The sequence below is a fragment of the Chrysemys picta genome, chromosome 10 (assembly GCF_011386835.1).
Source record: "Chrysemys picta bellii isolate R12L10 chromosome 10, ASM1138683v2, whole genome shotgun sequence".
In the NCBI taxonomy this organism is placed as follows: domain Eukaryota; kingdom Metazoa; phylum Chordata; order Testudines; family Emydidae; genus Chrysemys; species Chrysemys picta.
In genome coordinates, this window is record NC_088800.1 from 54,189,971 (window position 1) to 54,212,792 (window position 22,822).

Sequence of the window (22,822 nt, forward strand, 5' to 3'; positions counted from 1 at the left end):
CAGACTGAGATACATTTTGGTCAATGAAAGCAGATTAAACAGGCCTGCGATTTATTCTTCTTTGTTGGGCTGCCAGGAGCAGAGATGGCGACCTGAGGATGCTGGGGTGACTACATGTGACACGATAGGTTAGAGATCTGCATAAAGTACTGCTTTCCTATCTCACTGGCCTGTCCGTACTACAACGGCATTCTCACAGACCCGCCCAGCAGGTGGGAGTACTTGAGGCATGTTCTTTGTGGCAAGGTCTTCTCTGTTTGAATGGCCAGTTTATACCAGTGTAAATCCAGAATGGCTCAATTTTGCATATTTACAGTCATGTAACCAGGGCCAGCTCCAGGCATCAGCCTGGCAAGCAGGTGCTTGGGGTGGCCACTCTGGAGAGGGGCGTCACGTTCAGCTATTCGGCGGCAATTCGGCGGATGGTACCTCACTCCAGCTCGGAGCGAAGGACCTCCCGCCGAATTGTCGCCGCAGATCGCGATCGCGGCTTTTTTTTTTGGCTGCTTGGGGTGGCCAAAATCCTGGAGCCGGTCCTGCATATAACAGATCAGAATCTGGCCTGTAGGCTCTAATGCTGGAGCAGTTTCTTCTCCACCATAGCGACTGACTGGGGAATCTCCATTCCAGTGAGCACTCCTGAAACTCACTCTTTTGCCTTCTCCCCTGCCTCTGCATTTCTGTGTAACCAGCACAGCAATCTGGCCTGCAGGTGTTTTTGTAAACCAAGCCAATTCCACCATCATTGTCTCAGTCTCTTTCATATTGTCTTCTTGTCTTGCTAATCTCTGCTCCATGACTTCTGTGCTGCTCTCTGAATTAGTCCTAGGCTTCCTCTTGTGTTTAGGGGGCATCACTGATTGGCCTGTATCCCTACAGCAGGACTTGAGCAAACCTCAAATTGAGACACTGTTTTTCATTGCAGTGTTCTTAGCATAGGCGAGGGTTGGCAGTGGAAAGTCACCTTAAGGCAGATGTAGATTAGTCATTTTAAGCCTCCTTTCCGTCCATTTAATTTTCTGTGTCCTGGACCTTTAAATTTCTAAGGTCTCTGGTGGCAGTTCTTTTGGGTGTAGCTGGGTGTGCGATGGCAGAGGGGATACACACACGCTGCTCTCCCTCGTCGAGACTTGACTTTTGTTCTTTCTTGTTTGCTTCCCTTAATCCACAACAAATTGCAGCTGCTTTATGAGTATTGGGAAATATAATAGCCCCTAGCTAAAAACAGATGTAAACTGGTGCCAACTCTCCAATGCCCTAGCTCTGGGAGGTCAAATGCAATGGGCCTCACCGCTGACCCAACCCTGGATTTGGGTTTGCCAAACTAAACCCAGTTGATGAAGTTTTGTGGGAGCAAAGGCAGGTTCCCTGCAGCCTACCCCTGCTTGCAGCCTGCTAGAGCTTTCCTTTCCTTAGGCATAGGAAGCAAGCAGCGTGGTTTGGCCCAGCCACCGCAGTACTGCCTCTGTTAATGCCTTTATCAACATTAAATAACAGTTTCTTCCTCACCCTGGTATTTTGTGCCGGTGACAACGCACTGCAGGAATGCTGATCCCTAAATCAGCTGCCGCTGACAGGAATATCTCTCTGGTCGCAGCGAGGGCACCCGGTTTGCTGCCGAGCAAAGCAGGGCACAAAAGCCTTTGTCTCTTCTCTGCTGTGTATCCCCTGCCCTATGCTCTGTGCTTCTATTTCTGTTGGTGGTGGGGCCTCTCCAGCCCAGCCACCTGTTCCAGTCTGTCCCATTGTGCCCCCTCCTTCCTCAGTGCTTTCAAGCTGAAGATGGGATCTGAAGGAAAACTCCCTCTCTAGCCTTAAAGCTATTGGCATTAGAAATAAATATGTAGATGGCAGGGTTACTTGCTCTGGTTTTAGGGTCTATGTGCTGCAAGGGCTAGATCCTCTGTTTGGCATGATCTGTTGTGAGAATGGTGTTCTTCCACCACCAGAGAAGGAGAAATAATCTCCACACTGTACTGTTGCTGTAGGAGGTAAAGCCCTCTGCAAACTACCATAGACAAGTATCATTCTCCCCACTTTATGGATGGGGAAACTGAGGCATGGAGTAATGACAGCAGTGTGTCAGTGGAGGTGGAGTCCATAGGGGAAATTAGGAGTCTGAGGCACCTGAACTACAACTCCCATGAGGCACCGCAGCAGATCAGGCAGACACAGAGATTACTGGACACTATCCGAAACATTATGATTTTTCTGACAAAATATTGAAAAATTTCAGCAAAATTGTCGTTTTCCTCAGGACATTTTCCATTTTGCAGAGACCCCATTTCCCACTGGAAAAATAGGTAGGTAGAAAATTCCCAACCTGCTCTAGAAATTAGACGCAGATGACAGGCCACTCAGCCATTGTCACTGAGACACCACGCTGGGCCAGCCCCCTCCGGTGAGACAGACCTGTGGAAAGAGACCCCCCCCCCTCCATCCCTGGGAGTGAGGACAAAGAGCTGTCCCCCTACTGCCTAGCCTCCGAGCTAATTCCCACTCTGATTTCCCAGTGTGCCCTGCGGAATGTCTGCCATAGCGACTGTCATGCCTGATGGTTTTTGTGGTGGTTGTGGAAAAGTCAGATGACCCCCATCTAACTTCTGTGTGGCTGTGATGTGGCAAGGGGCTCAGCTATCATGCTGATGAGTGAAGTATAAATGCTGAGAGATTAGACAGATACTAATGAACAGGGCCCTGACCCTCCTCCACACTCGAAGAGGAAGGTAACTGTGTAAGAGGAGCCCTGACCTGGAGCCCAAAGCTATGCTGAGATGAGGAATGCCCAAGGCTCTGCTGTGGTCCTGGGGAATAGCCCGATGACGTGGGTGGAAACTATAATGGTGCTCTGGCACCAGTTCCTTTCTGCTGTAATCCAGTCCCCAAGGCGCCCTGAGCAAGGTATATTGTCTTACATAACTTTCCACTGCTGTAACTGAACTCAGCTGTCTCGGCCTGGTACCTACAGCACAGGGCTCCAAGTCCTGGGCAGTACCGAGTGTCATTTTACAATGCACTTATAGGACATGTTTGATAAATGGTTTTACTTGTTCCCCTCTCTGTCCCTTCCTCCCCCCACCTCATCCACCTGGAGGAGGTGGACTCTTCCCGCATCTGATGTCCCACATTGGTTACATTTTATAATTGAAATTGTGGCCTTTGGTAGGGAGACACACGGTAGTCGGTTGGGTAGTATCTTCCCGGGTAGTTCCTTTTCTTTTTTGAGTTTGAAGGAGCCACTTCTTCAGTTTCCACCATCCAGTTGCTGGACATATTTTTAGCCTTAGGAGGGCGCTAAACCCATAACCTTGGCCCCTTTGGCTTCCAAGTGATCATCAGTTGGCCATCTGCAGATCAGCACAATTTACACTCGATGTATTTAAAGAACATGGAGGGGGGGAAAGGGAGAAGGAGATGGGGTGGACCGCAGGAACCTTACATAACACCCCAAAGGTCATGGGAAATCATGTACACGTCTGAAACAGCAGCAGAAGAGTCCAAAGCATGGAGGCTGATTTGATCTGATCAAGTAATTTTTTAGGCTCTACCTTTTGGGATGAGCTGGTCCAATGCCACCCAACATTTCAAGCAGCTGTAGCACGTTACTGGCTTACAGGTCTTTATGTTGCATGCTTATTTAGTATTAAAATCAACAAGCGCAGGCTCCAGGTGCCATGACAAAGCATTAAACACAAAAGAGAAGCAGCAGCAGGTCCCACGGTGCCCAGACCATCTCGAAAACACACTATGTGCCCTTCAGCCCAATTACCCCTCCCCGCACACTGTAGCACTCCTCAAATGCCTGGCAGAAGAGACAAGCTTCACAGCATGCCCTGAAGCTGAGGTTGCTAGATCCCGGCTATTTTGGACCAAAAGGGGGGATGAATTCCCAAGTTCTGGTGTCCTGGAGAGCATGCTGCCAGGAACTCCGAGAAGCTGCACTGATCTCAACAGCAGCAGTATTGTGCGCTGGGGCCTCTCTCAGGTAGGCTGGCTCCAGGCCATTTAGGGCTGTGTGGGTCAGAAGCAGCACGTTCAGCTCCCACCAGACGCTCAGTCCATGCAGCACCTGCCTTTAGAGGTTATGTGTCACTTTACATTAGGCTCCCTTAGGCCTGCTTACATCACTCCCTGATGTGGATGGGAGGGTCAGGGTGGCTCAGCTGGTGCGAAGAAGCATGAGCTGCAGGAGGGTGGAGGCTGCTTTACCCTGGTAGTTACTTCTCTCCTACAAGTGTTTCTAGCCCCTGCGTGGGCGAGTTGCGCTCTCTTAGGTGCCCTGTGGGCTGTACTCAGAGCTGATGTGCTGGGAGGGCTGGCTGCTAGCAACACGCTGGCCAGTGGGTGAGAATCCACATTGAGACACAGGTCAACTCTGCAGAGTAGTTCTCTTGCAATTCACTCAGGCTGCCATGTCAGTCTTCTTCCCTGGGTCTCTGTGCTCACTTGTCTCAAGGCGAGCAGCATGGCTCCCATGGGACGTTCTGCCCTGACATGCAGCCGCTTGGTTGGGGCTTTGCTCAGGGGAGGCAGGGCTGGGGGACAGACTGGGGCAAACTTACCTTTCAGCCTTCTAGTCTGCTCTGTAGTGTCAGGACGGAGGGTCCCTGGGGATGCAGTGACTGTGTGCCATGATCGGAGGGTGTGAAGGCTGAGGAGGGATGGGTGGGGATGTTTTGGGTGGTGCAAACAAGTATAACTAGAAGCAATGAGGTGGAACTGAGCAGTCAGGGTGGCTCGCAGAAGAAATCCTCTGAGGGTGAGATCTGTTAGACCATGAAACACCCTCCCCAAGAAAAGGGCATTTTAGAGGGGACTGGACTATGCTGCAGGAGCAATCCTGAATGGCAGGCCTAGGTGTTGGGACAGGACCAGCTCCATAGCTGGGAGCCAGGTGGTGGAGAGCAGGAGATTTGGAGTCAGGGCGGCAGGTTGCCGTTCCCAGGTCCCACTGACTGGCTGTGTGAATGCAGGGCAATGGCTTGTCTCTGCTGTGTCCCCATTAGAGGGAGGCTTTGAGCTTCAGTCAGGAATGTCTGGGAATTGCTGTGAAAGGGGAAGGGGCTCTTGGAGGGCAGGCCCCAGCTCCTGGGTCGGTGGCGCTATGAACTTCATGCTCAGTTTGTGTGACTGACCCCTTTGCTCAAGCCCCAGTGTCCCCAGGCGAGCTCTGAGATCAAAGAGCAATAAGACTCCCAGCAACACTGAACCCCTGAACCACCGGGGACCAGCGCCAACCCCTCCCTCGCCTCATCCCCCCTCCACGCTCGCTGGCTGGCAGCTCTACGCGCTCCTCCCTGCACCGCCTGCCAGCCACTGCAGCATACCCCAGTGACCAGGCTCAGCTCCCTCGTGGCTCACCCACCCACACGGCATCCAGCTGGGTTCCCCCACGAGCCTGAGCCTTCCCTCCCTCCTCCTGGCTCTCACCACTAGGCTGCTCAGCCTTGCTCCCCTGCTGCATCTCCTCCCCTAGCCCTCCTCCTCCTCCCCACCTACCTCTGACCCATGGCCCTGAGTCCCTCCTGCCACTGCTGTGCAGCCCTGACGCCCTCCCGCCTCCCTCCCACCTCCGCCCACTGCCCTCTTGCCTCCTCCCCCGACCCCAACTCCCTCCCATCTCTGCCCTGCAGCCCGACACCCTCCCTCCCTCCTCCCACCCACCCACTGCCCCAACTCCCTGCCCTGATACCCTGCCTCCCATCCACTGCCCCGACTCTCTCCCACCTCTGCCCACTGCCCTGACTCCTTACATACCTCACACTATAGTATTAATGACCAACATGTTACCAGTTTGCATATGATTCTTTAGATGACACCTGTTAGATACAGATTATGACAACACGGTGTTGGGGCGATGAGTGTAGAAGGCCTGATGTGAGTTATGGTATGGTGTGCAGTGTGGGGTTCTCAGGGTCACAAAAGATAATAGTGTTACTCTAAGGTACTTAGACTTCTGTAAGGCATTTGACTTAATAGCATATGACATTTTGATTAAAAAAAACCTAGAAAGATATAAAATTAGCATGGTACCCATTAAATGGATTAAAAACTGGCTAACTGATATTTCTCAAAATGTAACTGTAAATGGGGAATCATTATCAAACTGGTCTGTTTCTAGTGGGATCGGTTCTTGGCCCCTATGCTAATTAACATTTTTATTAATGACCTGGAAAAAAACATAAAATCACCACTGATGCAGAGTGCAGACACAAAAATTGGGGGAATGATGGTAAATACCGAAGAAGACAGGTCATTGATACAAGCAAGCTGGATTGTTTTGTAACCTGAGGTCATGCAAATAATGTGCATTTTAATATGGCTAAATGTAAATATATACATCTCGGGGGGGGGGGGGGGGGAATGTAGGCCGTACTTACAGGATGGGGAACTCCTGGGAAGCAGTGACTGAAAAAGATTTGGGGGTCACAGTGTATAATCAGCTGTGTGACGTTGTGCAGTCTATATGGTTTTATAAAAATATAATAATAAGTGAATATAATGTAACTGGAATATGCTTCATGCAAAAGGTCTCTTGTAAGGTATCATTACAAAGCTTATAATCTATTGAGTGTGATCATCCTATTTGTATAAATGTACCACTCTCATATCTAAAACTAGAAATATGAAATATAACTCTGAGGGCCTATTGTAATTATGCAAAGTGTGGGCCATTAATGGTGGTTTGGAATCTTGATGACTCCCATTAACCAGGACCATTGTCTGCAGATGGCTGTGTTTACCTGTGAGTCTTCCTGTATATGTGTGTGCTGGCAAGTGGGTAATGAAGTCTTGCAGTGACATGTGATCATGTCACCTGAACTGGAATCCATCCTTAACCTGGTGCTTTTTCAGTGAGGGGGGGTGGAAACCAGAGGGACAAAGGGTTCCCGCCTTATGCAAAAGATATATAAAGGGGTGGAACAGAACAAAGAGGAGAGAGAAGAGCCATCATGAAGAATCCCCTAGCTACTACCTGATCTGGAACAAGAGCTGTACCAGGGGAAAGAATTGTGCCCAGGCCTGGAAGGTGTCCAGTCTGAGAAAAAACTTACTGAAGCATCTCAGAGGGTGAGATTATCTGTATTCAGTTTGATTGGACATAGATTTGCGCATTTTATTTTATTTTGCTTGGTGACTTACTTTGTTCTTTCGGTTACTACTTGAAACCACTTAAATCCTACTTTCCGTATTTAATAAAATCACTTTTTTCTTATTAATTAACTCAGAGTATGTATTAATACCCGGGGGAGCAAACAATTGTGCATCTCTCTCTATCAGTGTTATAGAGGGCGAACAATTTATGAGTTTGCCCTGCATAAGCTTTATACAGGGTAAAATGGATTTATTTGGGTTTAGACCCCATTGGGAGTTGGGCATCTGAGTGCTAAAGACAAGCACACTTCTGTGAGCTGTTTTCAGGTAAACCTGCAGCTTTGGGACAAGTAATTCAGACCCTGGGTCTTTGTTGGAGCAGACGGGAGTGTCTGACTAAGTAAGACAGGGTGCTGGACTCCTGAGCTGGCAGGGAAAACAGGAGCAGAGGTAGTCTTGGTACATTAGGTGGCAGCTTCCAAGGGGGTTTCTGTGATTCAACCTGTCACAAGCTGAACATGAGCTCCTAGTGCGACTCTGGCCAAAAGGGCTAATGTGATCCTGGGTGCATTAACAGGGGAATATCGAGTAAGAGCAGAGAGATTATTTTGCCTCTGTATTTGGCACTGGTGTGACTGCTGCTGGACTACTGTGTTTAGTTCTGGTGTTCTCAACTCAAGAGGGATGTTGATAAATTGGAGAGGGGTCCAAGAAGAGCCACAAGAATGATTAAAGGATTAGAAAACCTTCCTTACAGTGACAGACTTAAGGAGCTCAATCTATTTAGCTTAACAAAGAGAAGGTTAAGTGGTGACTTGATTACAGTAAGTACCTACATGGGGAATATTTGATGGGCTCTTCAATCTAGCAGAGAAAGGTCTAACACGACCCAATGGCTGGAAGTTGAAACTAGAAAAATTCAGCCTGGAAATAAGATGCAAATGTTTAACGGTGAGCGACATTAATCATTGGAACAACTGACCAAGGGTCGTGGTGGATTCTCCATCACTGGCCATTTTTAAATCAAGGCTGCATGTTTGTCTAAAAGAGCTACTCTGGGGAATTATTTTGGGGAAGTCCTATAGTCTGTGTTCTACAAGAGGTCAGACTAGATGGTCAAAATGGCCCCTTTTGGCCTTGGACTCTCTGTCCCACTGCTCTGACTCCCTCTGGCCTGTTTCTCTTGGTCCTTCTCTCCCACCGCCGTCCCTCTCACAGCTCTGCTCTTCTCCACCTGTTCCATCTGCAGGGCCCTGTCCCATCTCTCCTCGCCAACTTCCCAGCTCTCCTGTGCCACTCCCCACTTCCCATCTCCATTGCTCTGCGTGCAGGGCCGGCTCTGGCTTTTTTGCCGCCCCAGGCAAAAAAGCCTCCCGCCGCCCCCCGCCGAGGAGCGCAGCAGGGGAGGGCGCCGAGCCCGGCCGTGGCCCCGCTCTCCCCGGCCGGCCGGAGCGCCGCAGGGAGGGCGGCGAGCCCGGCCGGGGCCCTGCTCTCCCCGATCGGCTGGAGCGCCGGAGGGAGGGTGGTGAGCCCGGCTGGGGTCCCGCTCTCGCCAGAGCACTGGGAGGAGGGTGACAAGCCCGGCTGCGGCCCCGCTCTCCCTGGGTGAGTGCCGCCCCCCTCCAGGTGCCGCCCCAAGCACATGCTTGGAGGGCTGGTGCCTGGAGCCGGCCCTGTCTGCGTGCATTCTGCACCGGATCCCCCTCAGCCACATCCCACTTCATAGCCTTCCCACTTCTGAATTGAAACCCCATGCAGGAGTGAGAGGGTGGATACCATGGCTCTCCCCACGGACTGACTTTGGTGAGCCACTGAAGGTGGCCAAAGCAAGCCACAGCAGAGGCACTAGCCCACCACACCCCTCCTGCAGAGACCCTGCAGACTCGCATGCTGTCTGACATCTTTGGATATGTCTGTACTGCAGCAGGAGGTGTAATTCCCAGTTTGGGTAGACATACACGGGCTAGCTTTGGTTGAGCTAGCACGCTAAAAATAGCAGCACACCCAGGGCAGCACAGGCTAGCCACCTGAGGACTTAGGGACGCAGATGGGATTGTACGAGGGCAGCTAGCCTGAGCTACTGCCCATGCTACCATGGTTACACTGCTATTTTTATCATATTGCAGTGATCCAAGCTAGTGTGTGTACGTCCACCTGAGCTGGAAACTGCATCTCCCCGCTGCAGTGTGGACAGACCCTCTGCGGCTGTTCTGCCCTGTTGATACGACCAGCTCACTGCTGCTCGAGTCCGTGTGCTGGAGTGTTGCAGGACTGGCTCTCCCTTGCTGTTATTTACACTACAGGCCAAACCAAACGCAGTGATTGGAATCTTTTAAAAGCAGGTTGTTTTTTCTGGTGCTTTGCTTTCCTAATCTAGCACCTGGCTGCTCCGAGAGCCAGTTACAAGGGTTTGGTGTACAGGGAATCACTCACCAAGCAACCATCCCTACTGCTCAGGGAAAGCTGCAGCATGGCCCCTGAACAAGGAGGCCTGGGGAAAGAAACTGATCTGACAGGGTCAAGTCTCACAGTGCAGGATCTGGGTCCGAATGATCACAAAGGCCAGGAGTGTTCAGGTCCTAGGTTTGACCATGCTTCTCTCTCCGGTAGTAGTATGAACAGAGACTGTGCTCCCCTAAGTGCAGGTGCTAGGGTCTGCAGGATGAGGTCTGCTGGGCTGGGCTGAGCTGAGCTCTGTGTATGGCTGACTGGCTGGGCAGGGCAGTGCTTTGAGATCCTTGGATACAAAGTGCTAGCATGCCAAGCACTGCTGTTCATAGTGGTGCGAAGCACTGTGCCGGGTGAGACTGGACACTGCTGGGCTGGAGGGCAGTGGGGCACTTCCCACACTTTCTCCAATACAGCATTTAGGAACATGGACAGTGGGAAGACCATCAAAGGGTCATGGGAGAAGACTAAAGGAATGGCCCATGTCAAGCTCTGGTTGCTATCTGAGAGAGCCTGACAGTGCTACCCATTTTTCCTCCCTTTGGCTTGAGTGAGGATGGTACTTTCTGGTTGGCATCTGCTTGTCAGCTGGAGTACAAAGGAATTATTCCCTTTTGAAATGCGTCCCTGGTATGTGGACATTAGACTTTTCAGGGGATTATTCAGACTAGTAGCAACTGTTTGTGACAGAGACGCTATAGCCAGTAATGCTTTATTTTAAGTATCTGTTGACTAATGTTGAATTACAGAGGGGGGCCCATGGAAAACGCAGGTGACATCTCCCGGAATGCAGAATGAATTCATTGCATTCCAGTCAGTTTCAAAGAGCAGCAAATGTTTTCCTAATAAAAGGCCACTCACAATAAATAGCACTCTAGCATGGACCCTGGGTCAGGCTGCACCTTCAAATCTATTCACACGGGTCCGCTCTTCTTGTGGCCAGTACATTCTGCATCCCCCTTCCTTCAACTCTCACCCTCACCTCTATTATTGACCCAGCAGACACACACCAGCTAAACTCCAATTGCTATGCAAGAAACTGAACATGGAAATGACCCTTTATGATTTGCCACACGCAAGTGGCTTTTCAAATATAAATGTTCTGGGCTAAGCTCCCCCCCCACCCCCACCCCAGCCAATATATTTATAAAAGGTCACTTTCCTTGAGAATTTTATACTGTTCACATCTGTTCCAAACACTGCTTCTGCTGGGGTGAACCACAGGGGGCAGAAGGGTTATAGCAAAAGGCAAGACCCAGAGGGAACAATTGCTGGTATGACTTACTGGGGCTAAGAGCTACTTGACAGTAATCTCCTAAATACTGTCCATGTAATATAAGATATTCTCTCCAACAAAAACCTGTTTGCATACGATTTATTGATAGGAGCATTAAAAGCAAGATGGCACCAAAGATGGTTTTTGCTGCCCATGGATCAACAGGGATAGCATTAAAATTCATTTATAATAGCCTCAAAATAGAGATTTTGTAACATGCTGGGACTCCATATGCAGCATCGTATTAGTAAGCAACTGAGTTTTACTCCACATCACACACACATAAGCAGGTGTGAGTGTAAGCGCACACACATATTGTGTAGGCACATGTTGGCTCTTTTGAGGAGAAGAACAGACTCAGACTCAGATAAAACTGACTGCTAATGTTCTAATCATTTAGAATTGCAAGTTTCTGCCTCGGGGGGCACTGAAGATGTTGCCAACTTTGTTGAGAATCACTTATCAGCTGGAGACCGGAGCCTAGAGGGGAATGAAGGGGTACTTTGCCCAGACTCTGTACCTCCTGAGAAGACTGTTCTCCTCCAGCCTGCAGACAGCAATGAGGCAGCAGCCCAGGAAAGGAGCGGAATGCCACATGACTGTGGTTCCAAGACAGGTGCTGATATAAATATCCCTGTTGATGGCTCGAACAATGAGAGCCAAGAGGAGGACAATGACGTGAACGTTGCTAATGCTTCTTCGTCGGTTTCAGAATGTCACACTGCCACAGGCAGCAATGCTGAGGGAGGTGAGATTGTGGCGAGAGAGCCAGAGCCAGCAGAAGGGACTCCTCTCCCAGGGGAAGACACGGAAGAGCTGCTGGCCAAAGAACAGCCTGGAGGCAGCAGGAGCGAAGCTGCAAAGGAGAGCAAGGAGGAGGGGGAGCTCGATGTGGCAGGGGTGGAGATCAGGCTGGAAGAGGCTGGGAGTGAAGAGGACAGGAAAAACTCTCCTCCCGCCACAGCAGGGAGTTTTGAAGAGAGCACCTGCCTGCCTGCAGAGGAGAGGCAGGTTTCCCAGCATGGTACAAAGGCTCTGGCTAGAGAGGAGGTAGCAGCAGCAGAACACCACTCAGGGCCTGATGATGGCAAAGATGCTGCTGAAAAGGAAAGCGAAGTCAGCGAGGCCTTCCAGAGGAGCACGCCGCCCTCACCGGCCAGCGGGGAATCGCCCCCTCAGGGAGATGCACATAGCGCTGAACCTGCTCTAGCAGAGCTAGGAACTCTTGAGGAAGAGGGGACACAGCCGGAAGAAGGCTCTAAAGAAGACAAGAGCCGTATTCCACATGCCAGCCAAGGTGCCGAATCTCATGTGCAAGGTAGGAATCATGCAAACAAGCAAGACAAAGAAGTCTCTAGCTCAGAGACCAGTCATGTCTCTGGGGACCCTCTCGGGGGCAATGGACTAGCTGTAAAAGAGAAGGAACCTGATTCAGGCAACAGAACTGGTGACAGTCCTGAGGGGGAGACCGCCACTGATGGCCAGCCAGCGGAAAGGGACCGAGAGGAACCAGGCACTGCCTCGGCTGAGGGAGTGGGAAAAAACCCTAACTTGGAAGCAGAAAAGTCTGAAGAAAGTTCAGAGGAAGAGGATGATGACCAGGAAGAGTCTGAGGAAGAGGGTGATGATTCAGCAGAGGAAGAGGGTGATGACTCAGCAGAGGAAGAGGGTGATGACTCGGCAGAGAAAGAGAAAGAGAGGGCTGGCCTGGCAGAGGAAGAGGATGGTGATCCGGCAGAGGGGGCTGGCCTGGCAGAGGAAGAGGGTAGTGATCCGGCAGAGGAAGAGGGGGCTGGTCTGGCAGAGGAAGAGGGTGGTGATCCGGCAGAGAAAGAGGGGGCTGGCCTGGCAGAGGAAGAGGGTGGTGATCCGGCAGAGGCAGAGGAAGAGGGTGGTGATCCGGCAGAGGAAGAGGGGGCTGGCCTGGCAGAGGAAGAGGGTGGTGATCCGGCAGAGGAAGAGGGGGCTGGTCTGGCAGAGGAAGAGGATGGTGATCCGGCAGAGAAAGAGGGGGCTGGCCTGGCAGAGGAAGAGGGTGGTGATCCGGCAGAGGCAGAGGAAGAGGGTGGTGATCCGGCAGAGGCAGAGGGGGCTGGCCTGGCAGAGGAAGAGGGTAGTGATCCGGCAGAGGCAGAGGGGGCTGGCCTGGCAGAGGAAGAGGATGGTGATCCGGCAGAGGCAGAGGGGGCTGGCCTGGCACAGTCAGAGGAAGAGGCTGAGGAAGTCATTGCCCCAGATGTCCGAGAGGCTGCTAGTGACATGGAAGACCATGGCCATGTCAAAGAGGAAGAGATCAGTGAAGTGGAAGCTGAGTCTGATTCTGCAGGCCAGGAGAATGCACCCCGCAGAGACATGGAGCAGGACAAAGATCATTCTCACAATAGTAACCCAGCTGTAGCAGGAAGCCTTTCTGTGGATGCGCAGTTAGTGGCAGAAACAGACAGCCCACCTGGCAACAACCGTCCTCCTGCTGGTGCTGTGCCTGACCCCAGGCAAATAGGTCTGACTTTTTTGTTACTAGGCGTGCCAGTAGTAATAGCCTAACAGCAAAGGGCATTGGTTAGTGAACCACTATCAAACCCAGAGCGCCGCTGAGCTTGGCAGACATTAAAATGCACCCAGTGCACGGCCCTTGTTCTAACGCTTGTGCTTTCAGTGTGTGACCCTAACCAACTGCTCAGACCGGAGATCCCTGTCCTGCCAAAGCCAGGAGGGGTGGCATTGGTGATATGGGGTGGTCCTGGGCTGCGGTTGGTACTTGGTAATGGGAGATGAAGGCTTTCACCCCTTGGGCATTAGGCTGAATTAGTACAAGGTCAACAGTGACTATCCATTGCCATCTGACACCTCTGCCATGGCCTGCATGAAATGAAGTGTTATGTTCCCTCCCCATTTCCCAGGAACGGGTTGTCCAGCTCCACCCCAGTTAGCACCTGTTGGGAGCCTCAATAGAGATGCCAAGGACTCCATGGGCCATGGCAACTGAACTCCGCTCTCAGCACTACAGGTGGCCCCTCCAGGATGGGGCACATTGGCAGGGGGTGAACTGGGCAAAGGTTGGCCTGGATCTGTTCTGCGGATAAAAACAGACATCCATGTCCAGGAGCCAACATGGCCCTTTCACCAGCATTGAATTCATGTCCTAATACTTCTAAAGGCAAAGGAACCTGGTTCTTCACAGCTCCGTGCTTTGTGCAGTCATTGATACCAGTGCAAAGTGAGTGCTAACATTCTGCTGTGATAGTGATTGACACCATTTTGTACCAGTGGGGTAGTCCTGAATGGACATCTACCAGAATGCCCCTGCCAGTGTGATCTCACAGAACAAAATGGCATGCTCCATGCAGCAAATGGACCAGGACACCGTTCTGCTGCAATCTGGTCCTAATGCACCAGTGCTTTACACTGGCGTAGATGATTACACAGGCCCTGAGACAGCAGAGAGCCAGGTCCAAGGAATACAAACACTTTGAAATACACCACACCTTTCACACAACCTGGCAATTTAAGAGTCAGCACAGACAACACAAGAGAATTGGATCTAGACTGGGTGAAGTGTCCAGCGTACACCAGTTTGCAAACTAAGGGGAATGAGCTATCCTGGGAATAGCAGGTTAGAACCCTGAGCCTTCGCTTGGGAAAACAACAAGGAGTCCGGTGGCACCTTAAAGACTAACAGATTTATTTGGGCATAAGCTTTCGTGGGTAAAAAACCACTTCTTCAGATCTGCTAGTCTTTAAGGTGCCACCGGACTCCTTGTTGTTTTTGTGGATACAGACTAACACGGCTACCCCCTGATACTTCACTTGGGAGTCACTCATGCTCCCCCTTAGTGATAATCCCTTCCAAAGATGTGAATTCCAAGGGAAGTCCTAGATAAGTTTTAACACAGTCCCCAGATTGCATTATTGTTTCAGAACTCTCTGAGCAGTGCTGGGATTGTTTTCCCCAGAGCGCTGGGAGGGGAAAGGTGGGTGGATGAACTGGGCATTCAGATTAATGCCAGATCATGAAAAAAGGAGGCCTAGGTCCTGCTCCTGCAATGTGCAGCTCATGGGCAGAATGCAAACCCGGGCAGAACCCCATTGACTTCAGTGGCGCTTGGTGTGGTCACTGCCGCCCGCTCTCACGCTACATAGTGCAGGATCGGGGCCCTAGATTTTCCCAGGAAGCCGGCAGAAAGCTGGTAAATTTCCAAATTGCACAGACCGCACGCTCCAGTCAGTCACAGGTGAGTTTGTGGGTGAACAATGAATAATTATCCGTCCCATATTTTCTTTGGACCTACTCATGAAATCTGTCTCATAAATTTTTCAGCCTTTGTCACTGATTAGCTTACATGACAAGGAGAAACCCCACCCCCCACTGCCCTCCCCTTGCTTAGTGCTGCGCTGTCACATACGGACCTACTGAGCGGCTGCTGGTGCCCAGATGTAACCAGAGCTGAGTCTCTGTGGCTTTTTTGGCAAATCCAAAAGACCTTTCTTTGCATGATGTGTGTGCGCTTCAGTTCAGATTCTCAGGCTAGTGAGGAGCGTGAGAACGAGAGCCGCCCATGTGGTGAGTGGTGGCTCTATTCCCAACCCAACAGGATGGGCTGGGAAGATGTTTGGTCACAGAGCTGTTTGCAAACCATTCTTGAGCCTAGGGCCCAATCCTGCACTTGCTGCTTTCAGAGGGAGCTTTGCCATTGACATTAATAGGAGCTAATGCATCTATAGAGGTCAACATACCTACAAGGCCAGACACACACCCCTGTGTGATACATCCTGCTGCATACACTTTGAGCACTAATATTCATATGGACATTAAGTAGAGATCTAGATACATAGCCCTATTCTGTTCCAAGTCCTCTCCCCAGGCTGATGTAGTGTTATTATTATTACAGTAGCAGCTAGAGGCTTCAACCAAAAGCAGTGCCCCCATTATGCCAGGTGCTGTACAAACACATAGGAAGGGCCAGACCCTTTCCCAATGAGCTGATAGTCTAAAGGGCCAAAACAGACAAACGATAGGGGAAGGGAAAGATTATTCTCCCCATTTGAGAGATGGAGAAACTGAGGCCCAATGATGTGAAGTGACTTGTCCGAGGTCACCCACGGATTCTGTGGCACAGCTGGGAGTTGAACCCGTGTGTGGCGAGTGGCAGGCCAGGGCTGTCCGGCAGGGCCACGTTGCCTCATCCAGCGCCCTCCGTCGTCAATATCAGCACATTTCATTTTCACTTTTGGTTTGTAAAGAGTGGACGTTTAACTCTTCTGCAGATAGATGCCTGGGTGGAGAGACAGAGGGGGTAGCCAGACTAAAGCAAGGCATTAGCACTATTGCTATGAAAGAGTTGTAGTTCGGGTCTGACCAGCTGCAGGTGAAGACATATTGAAATCTTTCTGCCCATATCAGTGCCAGGGCAGGGACTGCTATCCAGCAAGCTGGCATGTGCAAGTTGAACATATTGCTTAATGGTTTTCTTTATTATCAAGCATCCCTTTCAGATGAATATTTTGCATTCATAGTATTGATGTCAAGCTCTTATTTCTTAGTTTGCCCAGGGGCATGGTGGAGTCTCCATCACTGGCCATTTTTATATCAAGAATGGATGGTTTTTAAAGATGTGCTGTAGTTCAGAGGGAGTTATTCTGGGAAAGTTCTATGGGCAGGTGTGATACAGACGAGATGATCAGAATGGTCCTTTCTGACCTTGGAATCTGTTAATCTGTAACTTTCTAAATCATGAGGAACATGCCAACAGGACTAAGTGGGTCAGTTGCTGGTCTCTCTCCAGAACCAAATAGAAAGATCACCACATTGCAAAGCCGTAATCATAATTGGCACCAACAGACACCTCTGTTGGGAGCCTCAGCAAAGTTTTGCGAGGGAGGGGGGAGGGAGGGGGAAAGGAGTGTCTGCAATAAAAACAGAGCAGTGAGCTCTTAATGACTTAGCCATTCAAAGATTCTTCCCTGGCAAGGGGGTTACAGATGCTTCTCAGCCCCCTCTGTGGCCAGGAAGTCACTCACCATGTCGTGTTGTGGTTTGCGTGCTCTTCCTAGTCTTGTTTTCAGACATGCCTCACGGGCTGTTTTCCTTTTTCTCCAGAAGAGACAGAAGATGTTGGGGAGACTGCCAAGAGGGACCGTTCCCATATAGAGAGCACCCTTAAACTGAGTGAGGCTAAACCTGCAGATGACTACTCAGGTAGGAGTGTGGCAACGGGCGTGCAAAAAGGGGGCGGGGTAGGAAATACACTCAGGAAGCAAGTAGGTGGTTGGGTGCAGTGGGGGCCCCAATCTATTGCAGACATAAAGACTGGGATTTGGGGAGATTCTGTGGCTTCTGGGGCCAGGCCGTGGGAGATGGCCTTTATTGAGTAGCCTCTAAGTGCAGGCTTGTTACACATGCATAACAAGAGGAGAAGAGCCCATACTCCCACCTCTGAAAGACAGAATCATGCAGTTAAACAAAAAGCACTAGTGTCAATGTCTTTTTTTTTTTTTTTGGTCTTAAATCTTGTTTCTTACAAAGCTGGTAACTTTTCACATTCTCCTTGAGTTTCTTGCCTCTTAAATGCTTACCTTTCCCCTGGATTGCCATAGTTCCGATAGTGCTAAGATGTACACATGGTGTGCATAAGAAGGAAGTTCAGATAAGTCTGGAGAGCCACAAAAATAAGAACAGACATAAGCTCCCCTCAAAGCCAACCCAATCCAGCCCAGCCCTGAACATTTATTGAGGAGCAAAAGAGTTTTGAGCAACTTTTAAAGTTTTATTTTTCATTTTTGAAACTTATCATTTGCTGCTGCTCTCCCCTGTGTCCACTGGGACTAGATGAAGAAGCACCAAAATACTGTGGGAAGAGCTGTTCCTGACACTCTTCTGGCCTTCAGAAATGAAGATGTACTGGGCATGTCATAGAAAGCCTGTTCTCACTGGCACCCAGGCACTACAATGAAGGGCCCTTTAGGAATTTGTGTATCAAATATTAAATAGTAATGAATCTTGTGATTTCTTACCCAATGTACCGATACATTTGCAGGTTTGGAGAAGGCTGGGGAAAGCATCTGGAGTGAAATCCTGGCCATAATGATACCAATGAGACTTTTGCCAAAGAGATTAATGGGGCCAGGATTTCACCCCTGAAATTTTGGGTACTTATTTGAATCAGCCGTTTAAAGCTATTGACGTTCTCTCATCACTGATGGAAAACTAGAGAAAGTTCTAAGGCTTAAGAGGGGTGGGAGGTGGGAGTGGAATCACGCCAGAACCACAGGATTGCTTCTTCTGTGTCTTTTATGGGTGATTCCACAGAAGCAAATCAAAACTGAACAACGGCTACAGCCAGGCAGCAGCTACCTCCCAGTGAACAGAGGTTAATGCCACCGGCACAGCTCATGGGACAGGCCTGGAATCTGCCATCCCTTCTCTAACTACAGTGCTTAATCCAGAGCATCTCAAAGGGTTTTATTCTGTGGTACCTTATTTTCTAAAGATGGGAACATAGGACTGTAGGGCACCTCCCTGGTCATTGACTCAGTCCCCTGCTATCATGAGATTTCATGCCCATTCTTAATACCTGTCCCAACCAGAAATCTCTACCCACAATGAGAGGCCTCCCATTCCAACAGCCAAATGGAGATTTGTTTGCTTGTTTATCTGCACTGCCTCTGTGTGTGTACATGAAAGAGATCCAGGGAGGTAAAGAAGATGGTCAGGACACCAGAGGCATCTGGGAGTAGCTTTGAGTTTGATTTGTTACTATTTTATCACCCCTTCAACCTGTAGCAACACTGCAGCGGTTGAGGAAGATCTACCACTCCTCCATCAAACCCCTGGAGCAGTCCTACAGATACAACGAGCTCAGGCAGCATGAGATCACAGGTAAAGCTGAGGGGCAGTAGGGATGCATCGGGCACAGTTAGAGTTCTGCTGTGCGTAGGTTCAGAGTACAGACACTGGATCCGTGGAAGACCTTGAATCTTCCTTTGCAGCAGACAAAGAGATCCAGAGAGTGTTGTTACCTGGGTCCCATGCAGCCCAGGGCAGCGGGTTTCAGTGTGTGGGAATTCTGTGTATGCACGTTGGCTTTTTAGGTCCCTGCATAACATCACCTCAATCAGCGAGAACAATTCCTCCTTTTCCCTGGGGGAGTGCGTCAGTGCACTGAGCTGATGAGCCTCAAGGGCCCGGCCCTCCACTGCCAGCACCGTGCGCAGTCAGGGGCCCCTGTGCCATGTGCATGTGAAACGCTGCCAGATTAGAACCCTCCACTCACCCTGACAGGGGTGCTTTCTGCCCACGCCGCATGGGTGGGAATCACTGCACAAGGCCCAAAGAACCAGCCCTCAAGAAGGCACAGGACAGCTGGCTCACAAGGAGGCTTAGACTTAGGGTGTCTGAACCCTCTAAGGAGTAATAATTCTGTAACACTCCGTCCTGTTAAGTACCAGACACGGATGGATGAGCTGCTTCTCCTGCAGCTCTTCTTCTGGGTGCAAGATTTTGGCCTAACTTCTCTTTCCAGGGGAGTGGATGACTCAGGGGGCGTGATGGAACATGGAGCTTTTTAGCTCCAGGTCATTAGCAATGGAAATTCGGCCTAGGCCAGTCGTGATCAAAGGTTGGTCCCCCGATGGCTGTGCCAGAGCCCGCTAGTAATTGCTAAGCCCTAATGGTGTGCTTGGTCCACTCCAAAGGAGGTAAGAACGGCCGCTGCTCTAAGGAGCTTGTAGACTATGCGAGGCCCTTGCAATCTGTGTGACACAGCAGCCACATGGCCCCATTTCTAATGTATTAGGGTCAACATCACAAAACCCTGTTGGCAGCCTCAGCAGAGCAGCCAAGGCCTGAGGTCCCAATTCAATGGGAAAACTCACATGCTCAAAGTTAGGCACGAGTACCTTGCTGAACTGGGGCCTGGACGGAACCGTGGAGACGAAATGCTCCTCTCTGCTCTAGAGCCGGCCGTACTAGATTGGGGTGAGGCACATCAGTTGGGGTGGGCCGGCGATGCTTGCCCTGCTGCTGCCCATGCTACACCTGCCCTCAGGGCTTTTTACTCATGCTACAAAAAAGATGATTAGCCTCCGGGGATGGGGGGATTACTCCATAGCAGAGTCCTGGAGTTTATCCTTATTGCAAGGAGCTGATCTGTGGCTTACACCCTCCCTGCCTTCCCATCTCTGCTCCCCACAGTTCCACTCATGCACGCCCTCAATCCCACTCAAGATGCAATTTCCATTCACCACATTGCAGGTTCCCCCGTTACTATGGTACATCTGCCCCTCCTCCTGGTGCTACCCTCCCCTCACTTGGTTCAGCATTACTCTGCATCCCACACATATCTGCCATCGCAGCTGTTCTCAGCTGAGCTACTATAGCCCAGCAATTTAAATAGCCCATGAGCCATATTTTGCCTGTAGAGATCCAGTCAGACCTGCCGGTTCTCTCAGAAGCTACAGCTTTACGGGCCTGGTAGGACTCTACACCAAGCTCAGCACCTTGTATCTGCAACATTATTTTTGTATAACTCTATTTTGCGAAGCGATGAAAAGGGTCGTCATCCAGCAGGTCCTTCCAGAGCTCCTGCCTCCAAACAGGGCCACGTCTCCTGGTCAGGATCGTCCGTGGCTCACGTAGGCTCTGATTCCCATCCTATTTATTTGGGTGGGCTGGCTGGCTTGTAGGGGATTATGACCCACGCTAAAACCCATGGCAAGCATTCAGGTTCCCATATTTAACCTCACACTTACACACACACGCAGAGCCGCTTGGCAGCATCTCCTTTTTATGCTCTTTGAGGTAGTCTCAGTTGGATCTTTGATATTTCAAAACCACCAGTGCAAAAACGACCAACCACAAAACACTTCAGTGCATACTCAGTGCTCCGTGGGCTGTAGCAGAAAGTCACACTTCTACCCATCATAACCACATACTAGGAACTCCCTGCATCCATGCCCCATTCCTCCTCCACTCCTACCCCTGAAGCATGGTGCCTCCAATCAGTGACACCATTTCAGCTCCTCCAAAGCTGCTTCCTTTTGCAAGTGCTGCATAAGCCGGTGCTTGCGCTCGGCTCTGATTAATATTTGGGCATTGCAGATGGTTTGCTCTGAGATCGCCTGAACTTTAATAATTCCCAGCCTTTGTTCTCTGTCTTTTCACCTCGCCTCTGTGTGCATGCGTGTGAGTGTGCGCACGCCCATGTGTGGGTGCTGCAGTCTTGTGCACGCCAGTCCTTTACAAGGTGTAGAAAGGCACGCAGCATTGCAGGATGCTTGTGACAGCGATGTGATCCTCACTTTGGGATTGCCTGGAGCTGGGGCCCAGGGGAGCGGGAAGTGGAATTCCAGTTTAGCAGGTAGAGGCACATGCTCAATTATGCACAGACAAGTCTCTTTGTTATTGACACTATCAGGCTTTCATTTCCAAGCCAGAAAATTTAACACAAATTCCAAAAGAGCCACAGAACAGCAAAGTTGGGTGGAGGGTGTTGTTCAGGGAATGTCTACACAGCTAAGCTGCTGGGCACTGTAGTGTAGACACGTGGTGCAGCAACAGAGGGGATTTTTACACCCCTTGAGAGGCAGCAGTTACGTCGACAGAAGAGTTCTTCTGTCAACATAGCTGCATCTACAGTGGCGGGGTGGGGGCGGATCACACAGGGCCTGGAATTATTCACAGCCCTGAGTCACATAGCTAGATCAACCTACATTTTAGGCATAGACTAGGCCTCAGACTCGCCAAACAGGGATTTCGCCCTCCCCTGCCTCCCAAACACACAGCTAATCCCTCCCCAGGCAGACCCATCGCAGGTGGGCCTCAGAAATCCATCCCTACCTCTTCTCCTCTCTCTTCCGAGGGGAGTGCCGAGCCCGCCACCTGGCTGACCGCAATGCGCGTTACCTGAACCAGGGCCTGACCTGGCTGGAGTGGATCGGGGGCTGGTCCCGTGAGCGTTACCATTTTCCATCCTGTGGGGTTGCTGTCCAGACTACACCACTGGGTAGCATTCTGGCCTCATGTGCGTGAACCCACGGAATTGATATTGCCAAGGAGAACGGTGAAATGCTCACCCTGCACCTTTCACCAGTCTCTGCAGAGGCCTTCTCCCCCCAGCCAAGCCAATGCCATGGCAGTGACCCCTATGGAGGTTATTAGCCAGAGTGTGTGATAGTCCTAGAGCGATGGAGCAATGGCACCCCCAGGCACTGACATGGAGGGTGGGGATAGGAGCCACATGGCTTCCCAGGAACCAACCTCAATGCTCACCTTGGCATCAGGGCATCCCTTCACGGACTTCTTTGTGGATGATGTAATGTCCTGGAGACAGCCCCTCCAAGTTCCTAGTCTGGACTATAGAACAGCTGAAACGACCAGAGACACCAACCCAGGTTTTACACCGACCCCAGTGCATGCTGGGTCAGGGCTCTGGGAGTGTAGCCCATGCTTTTTAGATATCCAGGCAGTTCAGACACGCTCAGTCAAAATCACAGTTTATCCACCTCACTCTTGGTTCTTGGTGCCACGATTTCATGCGCTCTTCCATTGATAGCCTGGGCCGTAACAGATAGCTGGTGCCTTGTGCACACAGTCCTCATTCCCAGGAGGGCTCGGCACTGAAGACGGATCATCTCAGTGTTCCATTTGGCACCACTGTCTCCCGAGTCATGTGTCCAGGGCCACACCCCGTTCCGTTTGGAAAATAGCATCTCCACCATTGCCTTTTCTACGGCACATGGTAAAGTGCCATTTCTGTAGCTGCTTTGCAGTCACTGCTCGGGCTCCAGTGCTGCCACCTGCCACCACTTCTCAGACCGCCGGCTCTCTCCTATGCCTGACTCAGCAATGCCAGCACTTAAACCAATACACCTGATGCCAAATGCTCCTTCCGCCGTGCACCTCCACGTTCTTGGACTGAGCAGAATGGGTGATGTTTGCCCGGAATACCTGTAGCAAAGGCATCTCCCATCATGCCCACTGGAAGCCCAGTGGAAGAGTAAATAGAG

General features: G+C 50.7%; 1 protein-coding gene across 7 annotated transcripts in view; it reads left to right on the top strand.

Annotated features, from left to right (window-relative positions):
• Positions 1 to 22,822, top strand: part of SRL (sarcalumenin) — a 103,907-nt gene that overhangs the window by 49,437 nt on the left and 31,648 nt on the right. For 3 of the 7 annotated variants that reach the window (XR_010591133.1, XM_008162530.4, XM_008162531.4), the window contains exons 2-4: positions 11,220 to 13,319; positions 16,917 to 17,015; positions 18,600 to 18,695. Coding sequence is in view for 6 of the 7 variants with exons in the window: in XM_008162530.4 (XP_008160752.2) it covers positions 11,220 to 13,319; positions 16,917 to 17,015; positions 18,600 to 18,695 (2,295 nt within the window). In the remaining variant the exon portion in view is untranslated. The remainder of the gene's footprint in view (positions 1 to 11,219; positions 13,320 to 16,916; positions 17,016 to 18,599; positions 18,696 to 22,822) is intronic. The other 4 variants (XM_065559832.1, XM_065559831.1, XM_065559833.1 and 1 more) reach the window with 4 other exon arrangements.